Source organism: Mesoplodon bidens (genome assembly GCF_964165515.1).
Source record: "Mesoplodon bidens genome assembly, chromosome: 3".
Taxonomy (NCBI): domain Eukaryota; kingdom Metazoa; phylum Chordata; class Mammalia; order Artiodactyla; family Ziphiidae; genus Mesoplodon; species Mesoplodon bidens.
In genome coordinates, this window is record NC_138178.1 from 85,671,606 (window position 1) to 85,697,317 (window position 25,712).

The following is a 25,712-nucleotide window of genomic DNA, read 5'->3' on the forward strand; positions in this document are numbered from 1 at the left end:
TAAAGTTGTGGTCACTGTTCCCAGCAAGGACTGGGGGAAGGAGGGGTGGAATTAATTAAACCTAGAGGAAGGGCCACTGAAGGGCGGAGTTAAGGTGGAAGAGAGGAGAACCCTTTAAATAAAGGGCGCATATGGGCTGCCCAGGAGCACACCCTCCACACCCTCCACCTCCTCCGTGTTGTCTGTGAGAAGGAGTCAAGCCCCAGGGAGATGTTGGAGCCTGAGGAGTACAGAAGGAGAGGTGAGCACGGGCATCCCTGACCCTCTTCCCTGCTGCCACTCTTGTAGGAACTGCTGCTTAGATTTTGGGGTATCTTTTTTTTTTTTTTTTTTGCGGTACGCGGGCCTCTCACTGTTGTGGCCTCTTGCGTTGCAGAGCACAGGCTCTGGACGCGCAGGCTCAGTGGCCATGGCTCACGGGCCCAGCCGCTCCGCGGCATGTAGGATCCTCCCAGACCGGGGCATGAACCCGTGTCCCCTGCATCAGCAGGCGGACTCTCAACCACTTCACCACCAGGGAAGCCCTTTGGGGTATCTTTTGACTGGAGTGTTAGAATTGCCTTCAGAGAGCTGGCTTCCACAAAATTTTTCCTGAGAAGGGAATGTGGGATCAGGGTTTAAAACTCTTCTCAACCTCTCTTTCATCCTCCCCCTCATACACCAACTCTCATGTGCGTCCACACTACTGTGCCAGACTTTTCCTTTCTTCTTTCCCACGGAATAGGGGATTTGGGTTTCTGAAATACTAAATGGGTAAAGGGGGATTATTCATGTTCTGAAGTAGAAAAGAATTTCCCTAAGTCTTCTGCAGTCATGCAAAATCTCATCTTCCTTCCTCTTCATTTCTCTCTGTGTGAATCCGTCTGTAGAGTTCTTTCGTTTAGTCATTCATTCCATAAATATTTAAAGAGCACCTACTCTGTCTCAAGCCTTGTGTGATGAGCAAATCCAAATGTTTATCTTGTCTTCAGGCATGGCTGTCCTAAGAGGGAAAGTAAGTAGTTGCTTATAATTTCTCTCTCCATAAAGTTTTATATCTTCATCCCCTCTAGTAGGTTATTTTGCCTAAAATTTCTTTGCTGTAAGGCATGGTCCCATGTTAAAATCCAACTTTTCCTCTCTTTCCTCTACCCAGACATAGCTCACTAAGGGGCTATCAGTCTTTTAAAAAAAAAAAAACTTTTAACTTTATATTGGAGTATAGCCGGCTAACAATGTTATGATAGTTTCAGCTGCACAGCAAAGTGACTCAGCCATACATATACATGTATCCATTCTCCCCCAAACTCCCCTCCCATCCAGGCTGAATGACTATTGGTCTTTACACTTCAGTGGACATTAGCTTATTCCATTGCCTTCCAAAGGCACTCAGCCGAGGGCTGGTGTTGTCAGCTGTGGATGTTTATCCTGTGGATGTTTATCCTGTGAGTGGAACACAAAAACATTCCATATGGTCCCTGGGTAAGTGGAGGGCTAGGTCCAGGGCTCTCAGAACTCTGGAGGGATGCTGCTGCAGTTATGAAAGGCATAGGGCTGTTGGAGGGTTGGAGGAGAGCACAAAGAAGAGAGAAAGGTGCTGGAAGTTTTTACAGTTTTGTCTGGGACTGGTCCTGCTTATAAGAATTTTGTATGAGCTGATGCAGTGGGAAGACATCGGGTTTCCTTTCCTTGTCTCTCTCCCTCTTTCTCCCTCTTTTGCAGGGGGAAAAGGAGTCTAGTGAGTACTAAGGAGGAATGATAGATATTGAGAGAGACACAGAGGGAGAGATGAACACACAGACACAGACACAGAGAGGAAGAGAAGCAATGAGAGAGAGAGAAAAAGAGACAGAGATGAAGAGACAGAGGCTCTGAAGACAGAGACCCTTTCCTGGAGAAATGAAAGGGAAGAAAGAATAGATAATTTGCAGTGGCTTCAAGTATTCGACTTGGCTGGTTTTCTTCCTTATTCTTTTATTCATTCATTTGATAAAATTTGTTGAGCATCTGAAAACTATTCTAGATACTGAGGTATTGGTGGAGGCAGAAGCGAGGGAGATAAATTGATTAAGACATGGCCCTGCATTTCCCCAAGATTTCAGGCTAGTGCAGGGTTCTTAGTCTGGGCCTATGGTTGTGCTTTGGGGAGTCCATGAACCTCAGAAATTACACACAAAATTGTGTGTATACAAGTCTACCGTTTTAATCAGATTCTCAAAGAAGTTCATGGGTCCAAAAATGTGGGGAATTACTGGTCCAATGGGAATGGTGAACAAATACATTTTTTACCTTTTATCAGAACCTAGTGTGGGAGCTTGCCATCTGTGCCAACAAGGAGTATAGGGGGTGTGTGTGCGTGTGTGCAATTTCTGGATAGAAAGAGCCACAGCGTTTCTACTGAATCTGTAAGGTGATGAATGCATAGACCCTCTGTTTTTTGAGAAGAAAAGAAAGGTGGGAGAGCTGATCAAGATTAATATGGAAAAGGGAAGTGGAGGAAAAAGAAATCCTTTACTTTGGTGTTAGAGCTTGATGCCTTGGAGATTTTCCCCCTTATTCATTTATATAGAGTCACACACTCCCTCCATCATTCATTCACTCCTTTGCACACTTTTAAATTTCTTAATTGAAGACAAGCTGTGTGCTGGGGGTCAGACCCTCCGCCATTCAGCCCATGAATCCATCTCCTTCTTCACCCAGTCTCCTGATCCCGATGCTAGGGCGATGGGTACAAATTGGCCAGGCCCAGTCAGGGGACATGAGCCTGGCTTCTCTGCCTCCCTTGTAGGAAAGGAGATGGTGGATTACATCTGCCAGTACCTGAGCAGTGTGCAGGAGCGGCGGGTGACTCCGGATGTGAGGCCTGGCTACCTGCGGGCCCAGCTGCCCGAGAGTGCGCCCGAGGAGCCCGACAGCTGGGACAGCATCTTTGGGGACATTGAGCGAATCATCATGCCCGGGGTGAGACGCAGTCACCACAGGGTGATTCTGGATGTCGGGGTGTAGTGGGGGGGAGCCGATGGGCCGGGAAAGCCTTGGGTAACCCTAAGATAAGCCCTCAGCCCCTTGGCCACTGACATCCCAGACTGTCTTCTGGGCATATGAAGGGTCGGGACTTTGACTGAAGTTAGGTTTCTGGTGCCAGGGCTGACCTGTAGAGTTGGGTAGGGAGCAAGACGGAGTAAGGACTGCATCCCAGGGCCTGTCTGACAGAAGGGTGGAAGTCGGATGGGATGAGGTGAGTAGTGAAGATTGGGCCCGAGGGGGAAGGACGAATGTGGGGAGCAAGATGGAGAGAGGAGGTGGGAGATGGTCCCTGAAGCCCCCGTTGGCAGAGCCAGGGAACTCTCCTACAGAATCCTGAGACGTGCCAAAGGGAAGGAGGGAAGCCAAAGCACACCTCTCCGAGGGTACCCCGGTTGTCAGGTTGGGTGGGCCGGGAAGCTGAGCAAGTCCTGGTCAACCCCCTCCTTTCTCCTCCATGAAGTGGGAACCCCGTCCTTCCTAACCAAGGGAGGTCTCCTGATTGAACAGCTTTTCAAGAGTAGGAAGGAGCTTTCCCTGAATCATCTATACTCTCAGTGACAAGGGGCATAGCCTGGTGACAGTGCTAGTGGGGCCAGGGAACAGACAGAGGCTGGCTGATGCCTGGGGCTTTTGCTGAAGCTGCCGTGTGCTGTGACAATGTCCCCGACCACCAGGAGCTGGGCCAGGCGCTCCTGCTGAAAGTGTACCATCCTCCTCTCATGGAAGGGCTGCCTTTTATTGTGCTCCACACCACGTGCCAGGCACTGTACTAGCGACATGGTAGACTGGCTTGTTTTATCCCCAAATGACCTTACGATCCATGTTTCATGAAGAAACTGAGGCTCAGAGAAGTTAGTTGTCTTCCCAGAGTCACAGGTCTCCCTGCTTGGGGCACTGGTGTCATGAACCACGTGTGTCCAGCAGCTCTTCCCCAGGATGACTTGATATTTGCTCCCATCATCCCCAAAGAGCTTTGGACTTGGATGTGACAGAAATACACCTGGAGGAGGGGGTGAGATATTTCTGTTTTCTTTCAAACACAGACAGAAAGTGACGGCAAGTTTGTACAAAGCCAAATATTCATCTCTCTCTGATCATTCAGCCTATTTCATAAGCATATTTTGAAAATTTCGGTATCAGTAAAACTCTACCAGGGAGGCTAGCTCCCCGATAAGATTATCTCGTGGATTTCATTCTGTAAAATGTAATCTGTGGAGGGGCCAACCGTAATTTGGTAGTGACACTGAAAGCAGCTGTCAGAAGAGATGGAAATGAGCTGATTCATTAAACTGAAAGAAATTCCAGCAGTTGCTGGGGGTACGATTAAAGAGGCTCATTTCTGGACCAAGAGGTCTGTCTGTTTTGATAAGCATTCCTCTGGCTTATCTTATCTTATGTATCTTATTAGAACAGACAATTGCCTCTTGATAGGGCCAGGAGGTGGAAGTCCTTCTCCGGGGTTTCCAAAATGCTGTCACTAGTCACATCAGTAATGAAGACCCAATCTTTCATCTCATCTCTCAGGCTGCACCAGCCTCTGAGAGTTGGCCTGAAAGCCGTTGGCCCTTTGCTTTCTCATCAGGGTCAGCACCTCCTTTAAAACTGGATTAATTTTCCCCTCCATGCCACCTCCTGGACACAAGGAGAAGAAAAACTGTCTTTTTGCTTTAATTCCAACCCTGGTTAGAGAAACCCCACCTACTCTTCATGAGGGAGGGTGAGGAGAGCAAGGGGAGAAGGTAGGGTGCCGTCCTGCTTAGGTGCTGGGCTCCAGAGTCAGGCAGCCCTGGGTTTCTGACATCTGTCCCTATGAGGTGTACGTGATCATGGGGATGTTGTCTCTCTCCACCAGCTCCAACTGTTATCTGTAAAACAGGGATAATGTTAGAACCTACCTAATAGGAGTGCTGTGAGAATTAAACAAGATAAAGCATAGAAAGTGGAAGATATTTTCATTACCTATGACGCCGTCTGCCTGGTGAAGGTTGGAGGATGAGGTCTGATTATCTGAGTCAAGTCAGGATATTTGATTTGTCCATCACCATGTGATTAGCTTACCATTAACATTAGTGCTTTACATTTTACAAATTTCCTCCCAGGCTGATCCACACAACAACCCCAGGAGACAGGGTTTATTTTATGATGAGGAACTGAGGTTGAGAGAGGTGCAGGGGAGGATCCTGGTTTTATGAGGTGGGAATTGGATGAAAAATTTGGGATTCCCCCCGGTTTAGGAAAAAAAATTAAGAATGGATCTTGAAAGAGACCCACGCAAACATGGGACCTTGACGCTTAAGTTCATTTGCTTCACAATAAGTCTACGGGGTCACACAGCTGGTTACGGCAGGGGTAGGACTGGAACCTGTGTCCTTGGGCTTAAATCTTACGCTCCTTCTACCATACACACTGTCCAGGACACCGTCCTTGCTCTTAAAGGGTTAAAGGGATTTGTGTACATGAAATAACTCGATAATACACTAAAATGTTATCTCATGAGTTCTCAGTAGCGTGAAACATCTCGAATGAGAACATTCCATGGGCTTGCGGGAAGGGATCAAAGGCAGGTGGGGACCTGGGGAAGGGTTCATGGAGGAAATGAATATTTAGTGGCTTTCTAAGAGTTAGCAGATTTTGAAAGGTCCCATCTGTATGAGAAGTGCCTTGCTGTCAGGGGACACAGCTTTGCTCAAAGACATGAACGCAGATACCAACAGGGTATGATTGTAGAACAGTGAGATGAAGCCAGATTAGATAATCAGTGCGGCCAATGAGCCACCGAAAATGTTTCCGAGAGCAGTTGTAGGAGGCCCTTCCTGTCCACGGGCCCCTCCTTTCCTCCGGTTAATCTAACTGTGGGCTCAAGGGTTAACCTGGAGGCAGATTCCCATGCCCTTGGGCTGGCACTTCTGTCTTCTAGTCTCCTCTCTCCATCCCCACTGGGAAGCTAAGGACAGCTTTGAACCCAGGCACACTGGCCCTCTGCAAGAGTGCATGCCCAAAGAACTCTGGATACTTTTGCAAGAGACTGGATGAGACAAGCAACCTGCTCTTCCAGAGTTCACAGTGTCCCCTTCCTCTTATTACTGGGTAGGAACAATGTGGGGGGTAAGCTTTGGAGACTAATGCAAACACTACCCAGAATCCACAACTCTAATTCCCATAGCAATTTTCATCTTGCATATTCCCTTCTGGTCTCTGCATGTGTGCAAAGCTCCACTGATGAGCTAGCTCTTCAGAAACGTGGGTGGCAAGAACACTGTGACTACTTTTATGGATTTGTGTCACTTGTTGGTTGTCTTAAAAATGTCAGCCAGTCTCTAGAGTGGGTGCTGCCCCTTGCCAGGGAGGGTCTCTGGAAGAGGAAAGCCTCCGGTAGCTGCCCCTGGTGCCACCCGTGTACATGCTCTGCTTCCAGGTGGTACACTGGCAAAGCCCTCATATGCACGCCTACTACCCAGCTCTCACCTCTTGGCCATCACTGCTGGGAGACATGCTGGCTGATGCCATCAACTGCTTGGGATTTACCTGGGTGAGTAACCATGGCTGCAGCTATAACCAGTGGAACAGAGGACATGGCAGGAAGTGAAATTCTGGGGCAGACATATTTTGTCCGGATCTCTGAACAGGGTTTCAAGTTAAATATTAACAATGGCTACATTACTTGAGCTTAAGCTTTATATAAATGATCTCATCTTATTCTTTAACCCTGTGAAATTATGAGTAGTGGCCCCATTTTGTAGGGGCGAATTAAGAAATGAAGGCTGAGCTATTTGTAATGAGGTGGATAGACCTAGAGTCTGTCATACAGAGTGAAGTAAGTCAGAAAGAGAAAGACAAATACCGTATGCTAACACATATATATATGGAATTAAAAAAAAGTCATGAAGAACCTAGGGGTAAAACGGGAATAAAGACACAGACCTACTTGAGAATGGACTTGAGGATATGGGGAGGGGGAAGGGTAAGCTGTGACAAAGCGAAAGAGAGGCATGGACATATATACACTACCAAACGTAAGGTAGATAGATAGTGGGAAGCAGCCGCAGAGCACAGGGAGATCAGCTCGGTGCTTTGTGACCGCCTGGAGGGGTGGGATGGGGAGGGTGGGAGGGAGGGAGATGCATGAGGGAAGGGATGTGGGAACAGATGTATATCTATCACTGATTCACTTTGTTATAAAGCAGAAACTAATAATAAAAAAAAAGAGAAATCTAGAAACAATAAATGCTGGAGAGGGTGTGGAGAAAAGGGAACACTCTTGCACTGCTGGTGGGAATGTGAATTGGTACAGCCACTATGGAGAACGGTATGGAGGTTCCTTAAAAAACTACAAATAGAACTACCATATGACCCAGCAATCCCACTACTGGGCATATACCCTGAGAAAACCATAATTCAAAAAGAGACATGTACCAAAATGTTCATTGCAGCTCTATTCACAATAGCCCGGAGCTGGAAACAACCTAAGTGTCCATCATCGGATGAATGGATAAAGAAGATGTGGCACATATATACAATGGAATATTACTCAGCCATAAAAAGAAACGAAACTGAGCTATTTGTAATGAGGTGGATAGACCTAGAGTCTGTCATACAGAGTGAAGTTAGTCAGAAAGAGAAAGACAAATACCGTATGCTAACACATATATACGGAATTAAAAAAAAAAAATGTCATGAAGAACCTAGGGGCAAAACGGGAATGAAGACGCAGACCTACTTGAGAATGGACTTGAGGATATGGAGAGGGGGAAGGGTGGGCTGTGACAAGGCGAAAGAGAGGCATGGACGTGTATACACTACCAAACGTAAGGTAGATAGATAGTGGGAAGCAGCCGCAGAGCACAGGGAGATCAGCTCGGTGCTTTGTGACCGCCTGGAGGGGTGGGATGGGGAGGGTGGGAGGGAGGGAGATGCATGAGGGAAGGGATGTGGGAACAGATGTATATGTATGACTGATTCACTTTGTTATAAAGCAGAAACTAATTAAAAAAATAAATAAATAAACTTAAAAAAAAAAAAAAAAAAAAAAAAAGAAATGAAGGCTTAAGTAATTTATCTCCCCAAGACCAAATAGTTCATGGAGACAGAGATGAGATTTAGACCAAGATCTTGTTATTGCCACAATTTGTTACACTCTCTAAACACTTTGGTGCCTGTGGGTACAACCTTCCCCTTGCTCTTGTCTTTGAGGGGTTAGGGATATGCCCTAAGGCTTCCCTTAATAACCCCTTAAGCACCAATCAGCTTTAAATTCTGTCACAAGCCTCCTAGAACAGCTCTCTATTTTAAGCCTGAACTGTTATAGGATGCGTGTGTGTATGTGTGTGTGTGTGTGTGTGTGTGTAGGGGTGGGTGGGTGGAGTGGGTTGGAAGCTGGGAGACTTGCTATCTTTTCCGGGAGGAAGTGTTTTCTTTCTTAGTCTTAAAACTTCCCCCTGGCCTTTAGAATGCTTTTCAGCTGGGTATTTTAGGGACTTGGGGGGCCAAATGGAAGCAATCATTTCTAGGGCTGTTTTTCCATTGGGCCTTGGAGTCACAGGAGAATCCACCTAATTGAGGATGGCATGAACCAAAGCCCCACATTCTTTCCCCTTTCTGGTTTGGCAGAGGATGAAGGCACCACAGGACCTAAAAGTGACGCCTTTTCCAGGGACAAGACAGGCCTGGGGAGGGTCAAGGCAGAGACGGATGTGTTTCTGGGGCTGGTGGGGACATCTTGGTGCCCTGGGGCAATCCAGATGACATTGTTTTCCCTCTTTCAGGCTTCCAGCCCTGTGTGCACGGAACTGGAGATGAATGTCATGGACTGGCTGGCAAAAATGCTGGGACTTCCAGAGCACTTCCTGCACCACCACCCTGGCAGCCAGGGGGGAGGCGTCTTGCAGGTGCCTCCATTGGCAAAGCTCTTCCTAGCATAGGGACTAAGTAGGGAAAGATAAGCCAAACTTGCCCGGGTGATTCTCATGTTTTCCATGCAGTTTCCCCCATGTCACTCACACCACCACCGTCCCTGCCAGCACCATCACCATTACCATCATAACTATCATGACTGACACCACCATCACTGACACCACCAGCTCCACCACAGTCCCCACTCCCACCTTTGCTGCCACTACCATCTTGACTTCCATTGCCTTTATACCATGGCCACGACTGTCTCCACTCTTCTTTTAGTTTTTCTTTGAAAAAAATTAAAAAGTCAACACATTATCACATTTCTAGTATTACTTGATTCAAGTTTCTTAGTTTATAATCTGACATCTCCCCTCTCTTGTCCCATTTTATACCTTATGGTAAGTAGACAAGAGAAGGCAAGTAGAGACTTCTTTCCCTCCCTCTTAGGTCCAGGAGATTTTTGGCAGTGAGAGAAATTAACAATATAGATCGACGTATCTTATCATCCTGTCTTTTGAATATCTGTCAAATGACAGTTGTTCAAATATTTCTTTTTTTATCAAGAGTAGTGCAGCATAGTGGAGCTTGAGGGGTGCCTCCTGTAGACTGTGCACGTTGCTAGGTACTTTTGAATCTATAAACCCTTGCCATTCATGAGGGTTTGGTTCTGAGACCTTTGAGAACCCCCAAATTCTTGAGTTATTCTGCATGTGTAATTTTCTTGATCTTATGATATATAAGATAGAGAAATAATAATAATAATAATTCCTTCAAAAGGTGGATGTGAGGATTCAAAGATTTCTTCTATTAAATAAAAATAGCCATGCTGCCCTGAGATGAGAACTGGAAAGTTTGCTGGGTCCATTTGCTAAGTGACTCCCTCTCTCACTCCGGTCTTGTACCAAGGTTAAAATCTGACCCTCACAAGAAAGACAAATTACTGCATGTTGTGGACCTTCTGTTAGCAGATAGTTATAGCTTCAAATATTATATCTGGAAAAACATGCTAAATGCCTGCTGGGCATGATCTTGCTTTGCATCTAATTATCTCAAGAACCCTGTAGGTAAATAGTGTCATCCCCAAGTTTTGACATAAGAGTACTGAAGCTCAGAGAGATAAAAACTTGCTCCAGGTCACACACCTAGCTGGTAAGTAGAAGAATGAGGATTCAAACCTGACCCTGTCTAAATCCAAACTATGCTTTCTCCTGTATCCATCAGCCACATGAACTTGGTTTAGTTCTGTAACCTCTCTGAGCATCACTATTCTCATAGGTAGACAGGAATCACAAGTGTCACAGGTTTGATGAGGAGCAAATGCGATAGCAGGAAGTGTTTTGTGAACTATGAATAGCTATACAGATGGAAGGTGGTATTATTATATTATTATTACTATTCTGCTGGCTTCCTTACTGTGGAGTAATTTTCAGCCACTGAATATCTTGTGGGATCTGGTCTATAGCATTTCCTGTGACACAGTCTCTAGGCTTTTCAGCAGGGAGCAATCAGCTGTAGGTCACCTAAGGATTTCAAGAAGCAAAGACACCAAAGACTGAGCAAATGAATGATGAGAAACCATCAAGATTTCTGTGAAGTTGCTGAGGTGGCCCCCAGGATTCCCACAATCATGGCCAGAGCAAAATCCTACCCAACCCTTTTTTGGTTAATCAATACTCCCACTCTGGTAGGCAGCTAAAGGGATGCTCTCTATTTTATAAATGGAAACGAGCCTTCTGGAGGGATAATATTAGCTCAAGGTCACAAGAGCCATCGGCAGCAAAACTGAGGCCAAAGTTATCTCTCAAGTAGGCCAGGACCCTCTCTCTCTCTGGGATATCTCTGTGGAAACAAACTCCATTTCCATACCTAATACACTGAAAGTTCTTTTTTTTTTTTGAACATGGGGAGCGAACATATCTACAAGCAGACTTGTATCTAGCATTCTCTGAACTTTCTCTTTTTGGTCTTTGTGGCCTAATAAAGATGTTGAAAATTTGCTCTCATTACTTCCCTGAAAATTATAGGAGAGGGAGGTGTCCCAGGAATGCATAGGAAGTTGTGAATGTAGAGTAAGCATGTGAGCTGGGGGGAAGGGCAACTCCTTAGGCAGGAGCTGTGTACTTCCTCAGGAACAGCTATTAAACACACACACACACACACACACACACACACACCTTCAAAACGTGGGGCAGTTGCCAAGGGAATACATGGAGAGGCTGCCCCTGGGAAACTTCTTCCATTGCAGAGCACAGTCAGTGAGTCCACCTTGATCGCCTTGCTGGCAGCAAGGAAGAACAAAATCCTGGAAATAAAAGCGTCTGAGCCCGGGGCGGATGAGTCTTCCCTGAACGCCCGGCTTGTTGCCTATGCCTCCGACCAGGTGAGTTGCCCAACAGAAGCCAAACCTTCAGGTAGGGCTTGGCTTCTGGAGTCTTAGTCCTTGAGTGATTTCCCTGAGGACATGAGCCCGCTGGGTTCAGGACAGCCCAGGCCTCAGAGGTTGTCCAAGGAACCCTGGAGGAAGACAAACGTCAAATGTTGTGTTTGCTTGCCTTCGTCTGGTGTCAGCAGTTTCTGGGAGTGCTCATTCCAGGATGACTCTGCTAACAGCTTCCCATTGTCCTTCTAGGCCCACTCCTCGGTGGAAAAGGCTGGTTTGATTTCTCTGGTCAAGATGAAATTTCTGCCTGTGGATGACAACTTCTCACTCCGAGGGGAAGTTCTTCAGAAAGCCATCGAGAAGGACAGAGAGCAGGGCTTGGTGCCTGTCTTTGTAAGTCAGACCATGTTCTGAGCTTAGAATGATAGAGCTGGGAGGTGAGGAAGGAATTTTGGCAGAATTCAGGTAAGTAACATGCTGCAAACAAGAGCAGACAGGTCCTCAAATACAGTGTTTTACAAATTATGAGTTAGCGTGTTAGGAAAAGAATGTTGTGGGTCAGAACCAACATTAAAAGAAGAAAACAAAAAAGAAATAGAACGGAAAATATGAGAGTACGTTCCTGTGTTGAGAATATGCATTGTTTGGTAAAACTTTTATTTCAAATACACATGTGTATATGTCCCAGGTTGCTATACAAAATGTATTTCTTACTGTGGGTCATGGTAAAATACAGTGTGAAACATACCCTGTTCTAGTGGGATGGATGGGGTTGATAATATCTGTGATGAAATCTTTTTTTTCAGGCCGAATGTGTCACACGAGCCCACCTTCCCATGTTAACTTCCTCTGTTTTCCTCCAGGTCTGTGCCACACTGGGGACCACTGGGGTCTGTGCATTTGACTGCCTGTCAGAGCTGGGCCCCATCTGTAAGTGTCTGCCCTGTCTGGCTAGGAAGACAAGTAATGAGTTTTAAAATGTTCCCTAGAGCAAGAGCCTGAAAGCAGCTCAGTGCAATTCTCTGGCCCCTCCGTGGTCAATGCACAGAGCGTAGGAAGAGCCACCAGAGGTCATGAGTACCTTCTTGCAGGCAGCCACGTCACTGCTTTTCCCAGTGGTGGGACCAAGGGTTAGAGCTGACCCCCTTGCATCCTGTCCTCAGAGGCAACAGTGGGAGGACCTCAGGTCTCTCACTCTCTCACTTGTATGTTGAAATCTGCTTAAAGCAGGACATATCCAAAACACAGGGTGAGTGAGTCATAGTGGAATATTTTCTAGTCTAGGCTGAGAAAATGAAAATGAAAAGGTAGGGTAGGGGAAACCACGGGGTGAGGGGGAGATAAAGGCAGAAAAGAAACCCAAATGTGATTGTTCAAAATCCTCAAGTGAGAAACCCACTAGGAAAGAGAGACACCCCCTCTCTAACATTTGTATTAGATGCATTAACATTGCTCTCTGGGCCAGTGGTAAGGTGGTTTCTGTTCCAGAAAGCTCTGGGTGGAGGCCAAGACGGTGTCGACCCTCTGGTCAGTGAGAGAAGAGGCCAGGGTGAGGCTCTGTAGGCTTTCCCTGCAGGGGTGGCCGTGCCTCACTCAGCCCCACTCCTTGCACTGACACCCTCCCCCCATGTCCACATGCCTCCGTGTCTCATTCAGCCATGGGCATCTTTTCCCAGCCCTTCCCTTGCAACCCCCCAGCTGGATGGGCCAGGCAAGAGACGCCTTTTAGCTGGCTGGTGGCAACCCACTCCCACCCCCAGTGACACCCCCAGTGCCACCCCCAGTAGGTGATGTTTGCCTCCTCAGGTGCCAACGAGGGGCTGTGGCTCCACATCGATGCTGCCTACGCAGGCACTGCCTTCCTGTGCCCTGAGTTCCGGGGGTTTCTGAAGGGCATCGAGTACGCCGATTCCTTCACCTTTAATCCTTCCAAGTGGATGATGGTGCACTTTGACTGTACTGGGTTCTGGTGAGTGTGGCAGCCAAGCTCCCAGCCTGTGGGAAAGCCATCCTCAGCTACTAATGCCCATTTGGAAACCCACAGGGTCAAGGACAAGTACAAGCTGCAGCAGACCTTCAGCGTGAACCCCGTCTACCTCAGGCACGCCGACTCGGGTGCGGCCACCGACTTCATGGTGAGTGGCCAGGAACGGGCAACATGGCAGCCTCTGAGATGGAAACGGCCTGAGTCTGATGAGGGTCTCCGTCCCTCACACTATGAGCCCATCCCATAATATTGCCACTGTGTACCTTTGGTTTCAAGCTGTGCCTAAGCATATAGAATGAAACCCAGAAAACTTTAAAAACCCTAGAGAATGAAACCAACATTTGAGGTAGGATGCGAGTTTCCTGAGTATTTGTGGCATTTAAAAATTCTCCCAATTTCCTTCTCCCTCTGTCCTGGATATCTTCTCTGCTCACTCCCGAGCAGCAGGGCAGGGTGGAGAATTTCCATGGATAGGAAAAGAGGCTCCTTCCTTAAACTGTTTTCATCCTTTTGTCCCCATCAAGGCACTGTGGGAGGCTCCACGGTGGGGATGGGGCAATAGTTATCCTTCCCGAGGTTCTAGATGCCTCCAAGCATTCCTGCCTTGCCCACTAGCTGCACCTCAATCTCTTGACCCTGCCCACATTCTCAATCTGTACTATCTCTTGGGGTAACAACTTCTTCAGATTTACTCCTCAGTTTGAAAATGAGCCCTTCCTTTAATTGTAGGGGAGACAGGGATGTAAACTAATAAGTTACATATAACATGGCCAAGGCTAGGCAGAGTGAGACGAGCTTGATTTGGAATTCCATACCAGCAGTGGGCTTTTGGGAGACATAGTGGACCTCTCTCAGCCTTGACTTTCTCATCTGCAAAATGGGCATGGTGGCACTGATTTCACAAGGTATTGTGAGGCTGCAATGGGAACATACATGTAGATCACTTCTTACTGGGAATGTGGTACATGCTTAATAAATGGTAGGTGTGATATTTCTAAAAGCTCTACTTTTAAGCTGCAGAGATTTGTTATATAGCGAAGAGGTTAAAAACACAGATTACCTGTGTTTGAATTCTGGCTCCTCCATTTATTAACTTGTGTGGTCTTGGGCAAATGGCTTAAGCTATTTAGGTTTTCTCATCTGTAAAATGAGGGTGATAATAACAGTACTAGCTTCTTAGTTAGGTTTGCTGTGAGGAATAAATGAATTAATACAGTGAAGCACAGAGAGCAGTGTCTGCCATCTGGGAGTCATTCTTTGTGAAGAGATGGTTCTGTCTTCTCTCCTTGGGCTAAAGTTTCTTGCCCTTTTAGTCCTAAAATAATCACTGCATCATCTCTGGATTATATTGGTTATTCTCCCTCGGACCAGTTCACACTTTCTTTAGATTTTTTTTTTAAAGCCTTTTTATTGGAATTTCAGGCAGTGAGCTTGTAGTGGTTGGGGAGGACCCGCCAAAGGTTGATAAAAATAGAAGAATAATGGTTCTTTCATCTCCACTGCCCTGTCTGATGGGTTTTCAGCACTTTTTTAATTAAAAAAATTTTCACAGCAGCCCAAGGGCCAGATACCTTTAGGGATAATTCTAGGTTTCTCCCCTGAGTGTGAAACAATGCCCATTTTTCTTTTTTTAAATTAATTAATTTATTTTGGGCAGCATTGGGTCTTTGTTGCTGTGACACGCTTTCTCTAGATGCATCGAGCAGGGGCTACTCTGTTGCAGTGTGTGGGCTTCTCATCGCGGTGGCTTCTCTTGTTGCGGAGCACGGGCTCTAGGCATGCGGGCTTCAGTAGTTGTGGCTCGCCGGCTCTAGAGCGCAGGCTCAGTAGTTGTGGTGCGTGGGCTTAGCTGCTCCACGGCATGTGGGATCTTCCCCAAACAGGGCTCGAACCCGTGTCCCCTGAATTGGCAGGTAGATTCTTAACCACTGCACCACCAGGGGAGCCCAATGCCCATTTTTCTATAAGTGAACTTGGATCATCGTAACTTAAGAGCATTTTCTTACCTTGGCCCATTTTGGATTTTATGTTACTTTTTTGTGTTTTTGTTTTTTGTCCGCAACTGTATCTCAGGATCTTTTTGTTGTTCATTCCCATCAGCCTAGAGATTTTACAGTGCTCTCTCTCTTCCAGATCACTTATAAAAATATTAAATTATATTTTTCTTAACACTGGTCCAGAATGTGCTACTTTATCTTTTCCTTCCCTCACCTCTAATCCTATGGATTTAATTTTTAAGTCTCAAAGAAACTCCTAGAAAACTGAAGTTGCTGTCTGTTATGATCCTGGGGGTCTTCACTGCTACTTTGCCCCTTGCCCCAAGCTCTTTTTCACCCAGGTGGCTGAAGCTTTAAATAAAAGCTCAGCCATTTTGAGATGAGCCAGAAATAGAGCAGCATCCTTGGAGAGAAGACTTAGGGACTTCATCCCTTGGGCCCTGGAGCCACCTAAAATCAGGGCTAGATTCTTCTGACGTCAGGAAGCTCCCTCACCTCCGCCCAACTAGTGGAGGGGGAATTGTCTTGTTCTTGGCTGTGAGACTGGCAAAACCTTGAAAGGATGAAGAGGAGACTTGGGAATGGCTTGAGTTAATGAAGAGCCATGTCCAAATTTCCTGCTCCAGCAGAAAAATATCTGCTAGAACCACCCTGCTGGGTCAGCATGGATTGGTTTTGGAATACTGACAAGAGGAACAACTGGGGATATGGTCAGACTGTAAAGAAATCAAAATTAAAATCATCTCTGCCTCTCATTTAATTGGCTTGTGAATTATTGTAGTCAATTGGCCATAACCATCTGGAAAACAATGTTTTCAGAGGTCACTATTATCCATTCATTAGTCTCCATCTGGAGTGTCCATCTAACAAAAGGTGGAGTTGACGCTCTCCCTGTTACAGGGAAAAGAAAGTCCTCATGCTGGTCCTCAACCCTGGAGTTTTTTGCTTGGAAATCAAAGGCTTAGTGCTTGATATAGAGAAACATTGTCCATCAACTATGTTGATGTTGGACAAGGGGTCATGTCCAAACTGTGCCTGGGTCAGGAAACTGGGGCAAAGGATGAAGGTGTGCACAGTTTTGAGGATTAGCCAATCCTGTAGAGGAACAGATAAATATTCGATGGGAAAAATATTTATTTTTAGTCAACAGAAATTGTGGTGATGCTTTCTGACATTTGAGGAAGAGGTCATTAGAAATCACACTACTCATCAGAATAATTGCAAATGTGTGCTAAACCCTTTGCTCTGTTTACAGATCTGAGAAATCGATTTGGAATTGGTTTGAAAATTTTCAGACCTTTGGTGCCTGCAACCTTGAACTTTAAGCTCTGTTGAATTTGGTCATCAGGAACAGAGGGTCAGTTTTAGTCTAACAAAGTCCGAGATATAGATGTTTATTTGCAGTCTGAGGGCTGGTGTCCTCCTGAGGGCATAGAACGTCACAGGAAAAATAAAGTCAGGACATTGAAATTAAATAATAATCATCTTGGTTCTAGGCAGAAACACCATTGTGATTTGTGGCTCACATTTTTATCATCTAAATAGCCAGGACTAATTGACAACTTCCTGTGAAGCTCTTCACCCTGGTTCTCCTCACACCACATCCCTGGAGGTGCTGTTCATTCTTTGTCTCACGAGGAGCCAGTGAGGCGGCAATGCCCAAGTAAGAGGTAGAGATGGAGGAGAAACCCAGGTCTGTGAGGCTCCAACATCTGAGCTCTTGAACCCTATACTTTACATTTTTGTGGGGAAGAGAAATCAAACTCTATTTTCTGCTATTCAAGGTAGCTTAGGTTCTTTTAGAGAAAAAACGTATTGCCCCTATCTTGAATTTCAGCCTGGGATGAAATTTTTTTTTTTAACATCTTTATTGGAGAATAATTGCTTTACAATGGTGTGTTACTTTCTGCTTTATAATAAAGTGACTCAGTTATACATATACATATGTTCCCGTATCTCTTCCCTCTTGCGTCTCCCTCCCACCCACCCTCCCTATCCCACCCCTCTAGGTGATCACAAACCACCGAGCTGATCTCCCTGTGCTATGCGGCTGCTTCCCACTAGCTATCTATTTTACGTTGGGTAGTGTATATATGTCCATGCCACTCTCTCACTTTATCACAGCTTACCCTTCCCCCTCCCCATATCCTCAAGTACATTCTCTAGTAGGTCTGTGTATTCCCGTCTTACCCCTATGTTCTTCATGACTTTTTTTTTTCTTAGATTCCATATATACGTGTTAGCATACGGTATTTGTTTTTCTCTTTCTGACTTACTTCACTCTGTATGACAGACTCTAGGTCCATCCACCTCACTACAAATAACTCAATTTCATTTTTTTATGGCTGAGTAATATTCCATTGTATATATGTGCCACATCTTCTTTATCCATTCATCTGTTGATGGACACTTAGGTTGCTTCCATGTCCTGGCTATTGTAAATAGACCTGCAGTGAACATTGTGGTACATGACTCTTTTTGAATTATGGTTTTCTCAGGGTATATGCCCAGTAGTGGGATTGCTGGGTCGTATGGTAGTTCTATTTTTAGTTTTTTAAGGCACCTCCATACTGTTCTCCATAGTGGCTTTATCAATTTACCTTCCCACCAACAGTGCAAGAGGGTTCCCTTTTCTTCACACCCTCTCCAGCATTTATTGTTTCTAGATTTCTTGATGGCCATTCTGACTGGTGTGAGATGATATCTCATTGTAGTTTTGATTTGCATTTCTCTAATGATTAATGATGTTGAGCATTCTTTCATGTGTTTGTTGGCAATCTGTATATCTTCTGTGGAGAAATGTCTCTTTAGGTCTTCTGCCCATTTTTGGATTGGGTTGTTTGTTTTTTTGTTATTGAGCTGCATGAGCTGCTTGTAAATTTTGGAGATTAATCCTTTGTCCATTGCTTCATTTGCAAATATTTTCTCCCATTCTGAGGGTCGTCTTTTGGTCTTGTTTATGGTTTCCTTTGCTGTGCAAAAGCTTTTAAGTTTCATTAGGTTCCATTTGTTTATTTTTGTTTTTATTTCCATTTCTCTAGGAGGTGGGTCGAAAAGGATCTTGCTGTGATTTATGTCATACACAAAAATAAACTCAAAATGGATTAAAGACCTAAATGTAAGGCCAGACACTATCAAACTCTTAGAGGAAAACATAGGCAGAACACTCTATGGGATGAAATTTTTAAAGCAGCATTTAAAGCAAAGTGTCTTCCCCTTGGTCCAGGGTCATGGACTTGGTTTCTACCTGTGCTGCTCTTGGACAAGGGTTTGGTCACATGACGAGGAAGCCTTTGTGTATCTTGCCTTGGCTTCTCCTTAGCAACAGCCTTGGGCATCATGGTGACACTGTGCATCCCTGGAGGGTTGTGCAGACAAAAGATGATAAAGCTCAGGAGTGTGTGTGGGAGCAGCAGGGGTCCCTGTCTCTAACCATGGCACTGTGCTCCTTTGTTCTAGCACTGGCAGATCCCCCTGAGCAGGCGGTTTCGCTCTATTAAACTCTGGTTTGTGATCCGGTCCTTCGGGGTGAAGAATCTTCAAGCGCACATCAGACATGTATGTAGTGGGCAGGCCTTGGGAGGAGCCCAGGCTCGCTTTGTGGCCTACTGGGGAGGAAAGCTGGTTTCTACTCTGCAGACCTTTCCCGGGGGGATGTGTGATGTATGGCTCAGGTGCCTGGGCCTGTTTGTGAGCTCCTGGGACTTGATGATTCAGGGCGGCCGTCTATTTGCTAGCTAGAGGATCACTGAGCAGAAGATGACACTGAGGGCTGTCTGGTGTCTGTCCCCCACTTGACTGTCTCACCATCCCTTCTGCTATCATTGAGCACTGGGGAGGGATGGCCCGAGAGCCTGGTTTGCAGAGAAAGAAATAGAAAGTAAATCAAAGGGCAGCTTGTGGCCAGGGTAGGAGCCTATCTTTTAAAAAATTACTCTGATTGTCATGGCTGTCTGAAAATGTTAGTCACTATTATGGTTATGCCAGAAACAGGGCTCGCCTGGCTTAGACTTGTAGACCTGCAAGTCTGGAACAAACATCCCTGCATGATGTCAAGAGGTATTTACTGAAGGCATATTTGGTACAATTTATTTCAACTCAATTCAACAACAAAATTATTGTGCTAGGAAAGAGACCCAGAGGTGAATGAGACAGGCACAGTCCCTCTGTCATAGTCTTCATGGAAGAGGTGGAACTTAACTAAGAATTTTGGTCAGCAGCAATTTTCTCTCATTTTTATGAGTGCCTATGAGAAAGACACAGTTATTGATAAATACAAGAGGGTTACTCCAAAGATGTTGGCCTTCGTTCCTCTGTGTGTCTTTCCCTGGCCACCTTTCCTCTAGGGAACTCCGTCCTCATTAAGCAAACACAAGGCCAAATGCAGTGGTTGAATCAGTACGTATGACTGGCTTACTGTTGGTAACTTTACATTTGTTATCAACATCAACGTGTTGATCAACTGGATGTTCATCAACGAGTGGCTGTCACCCAGGGACATTAGGCATTTTTGCTCTCTCTCTATCCTCAGACTCAAGACGGGAAAGTAGGTAGCTGGGGGATGAGGTGGTGGAGGTTACAGGTTATCATCTTGTTCCAACTCAGGACTGGATATTCAACGTGCAGGTGCTGGCTAATGACCCTCATGCTGCCTCTCCCAACTCAAAGCCCTGAATTCCCATCGGCTCCCCTTTGCCTACACTAGGCCCAGACTCCTGGGCCTGGCTTTCGAGGACCCAGTTATCAGCCTCTAAGCTCAGGCTTCTCACTGACCCGTTCCAACTCCATTGTCAGTGTGCCTCTGCACCTTCACCTGTGCAGTGCCCTCTTGGATTGCCCTGTCTTCTCCAAATGTTGCTAATGGATTAAGTTCCGCTTCTCGCAGGAGCTCCCCTGACTACTCCATCTGCCCTCGTCTCTGCTTGCTCGGTATTCCTAGGACCACCTACTCAAGCACACCTACAAAACTGAGCTCTAAAAGCTACCAATGTTCCACAAAAGTAAAGGGTGGAACTAAAATGAAGTTGTTTGATGCGAGTTAATTTTATCTCTTCAGCTTGACTGCGATCATAATTATTTTTACTTGCACAGTGTCTTAAAGAAATAACTTATAGGGTTTCATTAGGTTCTTACAACAATGCTTGGGGCAGTCACCCTGATGAACCCCATTTTATGGATGAGGCTCAGAGATGGTAATTGCCCTGCTTAAGAGAGGAGGGCCTCTTTCTTTACAGTTCTGGGCTATTTTCTATTATGTGAGCTCTTGAAAGTCATATAAAACCAAGTTGTGTATCTCCCTGTTATAGATTAGTGCTTTAGAGAATGGGATATGGGTTTGATTTTTTAGTTCTACCCTTTACTGTTTGGTGACCTTGGACAAATTACTTAAACTTTTCGTGTTTGCCTTCCTAATTTATAAAGTGAGAAAATGATAATACCTCTCTCAAAGGTTTATGGTGATGATAAATAATACATGTAGGACTTCCCTGGTGGCACAGTGGTTGACAGTCCGCCTGCCGATGCAGGGGATGTGGGTTCGTGCCCCGGTCCGGGAAGATCCCACATGCCGTGGAGCAGCTGGGCCCGTGAGCCATGGCCGCTGAGCCTGTGCGTCCGGAACCTGTGCTCCACAACAGGAGAGGCCACAACAGTAGGAGGCCCATGTACCGCAAAAAAAACAACAACAACACATAAAGCCCTTACTTAGTGCAACACCTAATATTCCACTAAGTACTCAAATATTTCCTATTCCCACTTTCTCTTCCTCCCCTTCCCCTCCCCCTCTCCTCTTCTCCTTCTTCTTCTTCCTTTCTCCTCCTCCTCGTCCAATTTTTCCTTCTTCTAATGATAATAATTCAGCATTGTCATCACCATCATCTCCTATCACCTACAATAGGGGTTTGTTAACTATTTTTTAAAAGGCAGATGGTAAATATTTTTGGCCTTGCAGGCCATATGGTCTCTGTTGTGAGTATTCAAGTCTGTCATTGTAGCACAAAAGCAGCCATACACGGTACATTAACAAATAGGCGTGGCTGTGTTCCAAAGGACTTCATTTACAAAAACGGGTGTGAAGGAGGTGGGGCTCTATTTGGCCTGGGGGCTGCAGTTTGCCCGCCTCTGCCCTAGGATGGTACAGAGCCCTGGTTGTAGCCCTGCTTTCATCTCCCATAAAGGTAAGTGGTTTCTGGTGGCGGGATGCTGCCTGTGCTCTTTCCTCTCTCCTCTGGCCCCTCTTCTCTCTTGTTGCCAAGAGCGTGTGTTACAGGAGACAACAGAGCATGGTAGGGGGTGTGCTTGGTGACCAGAGACCTGCATTCTGCCACTGCTACCTTGGGGATGGCACTTTCCTTTGGCTCTTTCTAGAAAATGAAGAGGTTGAACAAAGATGACTTCTGGCTCTCTTTCCTTGCTCAGAAGTATCAGTTTCATGGTCTTTGGCTAGCCTGATTCTGGATCTGTACCTGAGATGTCTTATTCATGTAGACTTAAGAAACATTTACACAGAAAGATCTGAAAATTGGCAGGACAGGATGGAAATGGGCCTGGAGGGAAGGAGGCACAGGGGAGAATCATGACAAAATTAGAAAGTAAGCTGCAAAAGTATAAAACAGTAAGAAAACATTTAACAGTGTGCTTTCCCAGAGAGAGCCTTATGACTTGACGATGAAAAATGCTTAGGGTAGGGATTGGAGATCATTTTAAACAGACCATGCAGTGGAGAGAGAAAGTGGTTCTGGATCGGGTTTTAGCAACTTGTTAGCTAAATCCTTTGACTTCTCTTGAAAGAGTACCCAGTATGAGAACCAGGTGATAGCAATTACTTAGAAAATATTTTATTGAGATCCTTCTGGATGCCTGGAGAAATTTTTAAAAATGAGAGAAAGGGCAAGTCCTGTCCTTGTTTAGTTAGTAATACTAAGTAAAAAAAATAGGAAATTAAAAAATTATAACTTCAGTGAAAGATTAACATGGTACAAAGCTTTAAAACTTTTTGTGGTAAAATACAGATATCGTAACATTTACAACTTGAACCATTTTTAAGCATACAATTCAGTGGCATTAAGTACACTCACAATGTGTGCAACTGTCGCTGCTATTTCCAGAACTTTTCCCATCATCCCCAGCAGAAACTCTGTACCCATTAAACAGGTCTAAAGCCTTCTCCATGGTGTACATGAGTATGATATGTAAAAATATGTTCTTTGTGGAATGTCAGAAAAAAGGGGATGAAGGGCATTTGAGGTGAAAAGGTCTGAGAGGCAAGGGGAAGATGTAGACTTAGGATATGGCGGCAGGGCTGCTGACAGCTCACATGGTGCCTTTACGTACAGGAGAAACAAAAGTCTCTTCCTCTGAGCATTTGTAGCCCGTAAGAGGCACCTGGCTGGGAATGCAGAACATGGGCTGGGTTGTGGCCCCTGCTAACCCTCTTGGCTTGTCTGTAAGCCAAGATATGTGAAGCCGGGATATGACGGTACATTGCCTTGATGGCAAAGCACATGCCTTCTGGGACTTCCCTGGTGGGCCAGTGGTTAGGACTCCGTGCTTTCACTGCCGAGGGCCCGGGTTCAATCCCTGGTGGGGGAACTAGGATCCCACAAGCCTTCTGGTTCTGGGGGTGGATTGAAAGAGGCCCCTGAGACATGAGTTCTCAAAGTGGAGCTAATGTGACAAGAAATAGGGAGCCATTGGAGGTTTTATAGTCTGGAATATGAGCAAAATCAAATGGAGAAGAAAATCAGGCAGAAGCCACTTAGGTCTCTATAGTTCAAATGTGTGACTGGTTTAAACCCCTATAACAGTGTGGAGGTTTACGCACGGTCGTCTCTTGCCTGTTATTAATCTCAGTTCTCTCGATGTTCACAATTCCAGGGTACTGAAATGGCTAAGTATTTTGAATCCCTGGTCAGAAACGAACCTTTCTTTGAAATTCCTGCCAAGAGGCACCTTGGCCTGGTGGTTTTTCGTCTAAAGGTAATGCCATCTTCCATCTCATGTGAAGGATGTTATTTGGTAATTTTCAGCCTCTTGGAAATGTAAATACTGGGCTTCTGGAGATGCTTACAGGGAATGTGATACAGACTTTACTTCTCTTTATCCTTCAAACAGGGTCCTAATTGCCTCACAGAAAGTGTGTTAAAGGAAATAGCTAAAGCTGGCCGTCTCTTTCTCATCCCAGCCACTATCCAGGACAAGCTGATTATCCGTTTCACTGTGACATCCCAGTTCACCACCAGGGATGACATCCTGAGAGACTGGAATCTCATTCATGATGCTGCCACTCTCATCCTGAGTCAGCATTGTACTTCCCAGCCTAGCCCTCAGGGGGGGAGCCTCCTCCCCCAAACCAGGGGTCCCAGAGCCTTGGCCAAGGAACTGTCCTTTCCATCTGTCAGCGGGGCAGGAGATGACCCAGTCCAGGCCAGGAAGATCATCAAGCAGCCTCCACATGTGGGAGCCAGTCCCGTGAGAGGGGAAGGCAGCCGCCACCTTGAAACCCTGCTGGACCCACTCGATGACTGCTTTTCAGAAAAGGCCCCAGACCTCACCAAGCACAAGCTGTCCTCCTTCCTGTTCAATTATTTGTCTGTGCAGAATAAGAAGGCAGTGCGTTCCCTCAGTTGCAACAGCGTGCCTGTAGGCGATCAGAAGCCACTGCCCACAGATGGCTCTGTGAAGAATGGCGGCTCCTCCCGAGTCAGAATCTTTTCTAGGTTTCCAGAAGAGATGATGATGCTAAAGAAAAGTGCCTTCAAAAAACTAATCAAGTTCTACAGTGTCCCCAACTTTCCTGAATGCAGCTCTCAATGTGGGCTCCAGCTGCCCTGCTGCCCTCTGCAGGCAACAGTTTAGACCAGGGGGTTCAGCCAGAGTCCATGAATGTGTTTCAGGGAGTCTCTGCAGCCCTCAAAATTGTATGCTGAATTTATGTGCTTATGTTTATGTGCATTTTTCTTGGGAGAAAACCAATGATTTCTTATCAGATTCTCATAGAAGTTCATGACCTATGATAGGATACAAATAGAGAGAAGATTCCAGCAGGCTGGTCAGAGAGAAAGGGTCTAGGGTGGTGTATTGACAGGCAGCTCCTGTGGTTTAGCTTGTGACACTGAAAGCTTGTGACACTGAAACTTTCAAGTTTCATGAAATATAATGTGGAAATAAATTGTGCTTGTCCCTGAAAAAAACATATCCTGTGTCACTTAATTGACCACTGAAATATTTGTTTTTCTTTTCCATTATGGTTCACTACAGGGTAAAATATAGTTCCCTGTGCTATACAGTAGGACCTTGTTGTTTATCCATTCTATATATAATACATTGCATCTTCTAATCCTAGATTCCCAAACCATCCTCCCCCCTCCCATGCCTTGGCAACCACAAATCTGTTCTCTATGTCTGTGAATCTGTTTCTGTTTCATAGATAAGTTCATTTGTGTCATATTTTAGATTCCACATATAAGTGATATCATATGGTATTTGTTTCTTTCTGACTAACTTCACTTAGTATGATAATCTCTAGGTCTATCCATGTTGCTGCACATGGCATTATTTCATTCTTTTTTATGGCCAAGTAATATTCCATTGTATATATGTACCACATCTTTAGCCATTCATCTGTCGATGGACATTTAGGTTGTTTCTATGTCTTGGCTATTGTAAATAGTGCTGCTATGAACATTGAGTTGTATGTATCTTTTTGAATTATAGTTTAATCAGATATATGCCCAGAAGTGGGATTCCTGGGTCATACGGCAACCCTATTTTTAGTGTTTTGAGGAGCCTTCATACTGTTTTCCATAGTGGCTGCACCAATTTACATTCCCATCAACAGTGTAGGAGGGTTCCTTTTTCTCCACATCCTTTCTAGCACTTATTGTTTGTGGACTTTTTAATGATGGCCATTTTGACTGGTGTGAGGTGATACCTCAATGAAGTTTTGATTTGCATTTCTCTAATGATTAGTGATGTTGAGCATCTTTTCATGTGCCTATTGTCCATCTGTATGTCTTCTTTGGAGAAATGTCTGTTTAGATTGGGTTGTTTGTTTTGTTTTGTTACTGAGTTGTATGAGCTGCTTTTATATTTTGGAAATTAAGTCCTTGTCCGTAGTGTCATTTGCAAATATTTTCTTGCAGTGTATAGGTTGCCTTTTCATTTTGTTTATGGTTTCCTTTGCTGACCACTGAAATAATGATTAACTAACCAGGGCATGTTCTGGAACCTAAATGAATGTACTTAGGGATTTTGCTTTTTAGTGTGCTGAAGATTTGACTTTAATTGTGAGAAAAAGAGTTTGGAGGAGCCCTTGGTATGAAGAAGGCAGACAGCTTGAGTTAGGCACTGTGGCTTACAGTTTATAAATGAGAAAACGGAGGCCACAGGTCATACAGCTTATATGTGGGCAAACCCAGGTCTCCTTGTCCTCAGTAAAGCCCATGCT

The 25,712-nt window shown here is 45.3% G+C and overlaps 1 protein-coding gene across 2 annotated transcripts; it reads left to right on the forward strand.

Moving 5' to 3' along the window:
- Nucleotides 1-210: 210 nt before the first annotated feature.
- Nucleotides 211-24,421, forward strand: HDC (histidine decarboxylase; the record flags this gene model as incomplete). Of its 2 annotated transcripts, XM_081226823.1 has the most annotated exons (12): nucleotides 211-241; nucleotides 2,768-2,940; nucleotides 6,422-6,535; nucleotides 8,769-8,891; nucleotides 11,147-11,281; nucleotides 11,531-11,674; nucleotides 12,145-12,211; nucleotides 13,088-13,250; nucleotides 13,326-13,416; nucleotides 18,725-18,823; nucleotides 23,141-23,242; nucleotides 23,378-24,421. In XM_081226823.1, 12 exons carry the CDS (start codon nucleotides 211-213, stop codon nucleotides 24,119-24,121), a joined length of 1,986 nt encoding a protein of 661 aa, XP_081082949.1. In that variant the 3' UTR covers nucleotides 24,122-24,421. The 2 variants fall into 2 exon arrangements, with proteins under 2 accessions (XP_081082949.1, XP_081082950.1); XM_081226824.1 differs by lacking the exon at nucleotides 18,725-18,823.
- Nucleotides 24,422-25,712: the final 1,291 nt, after the last annotated feature.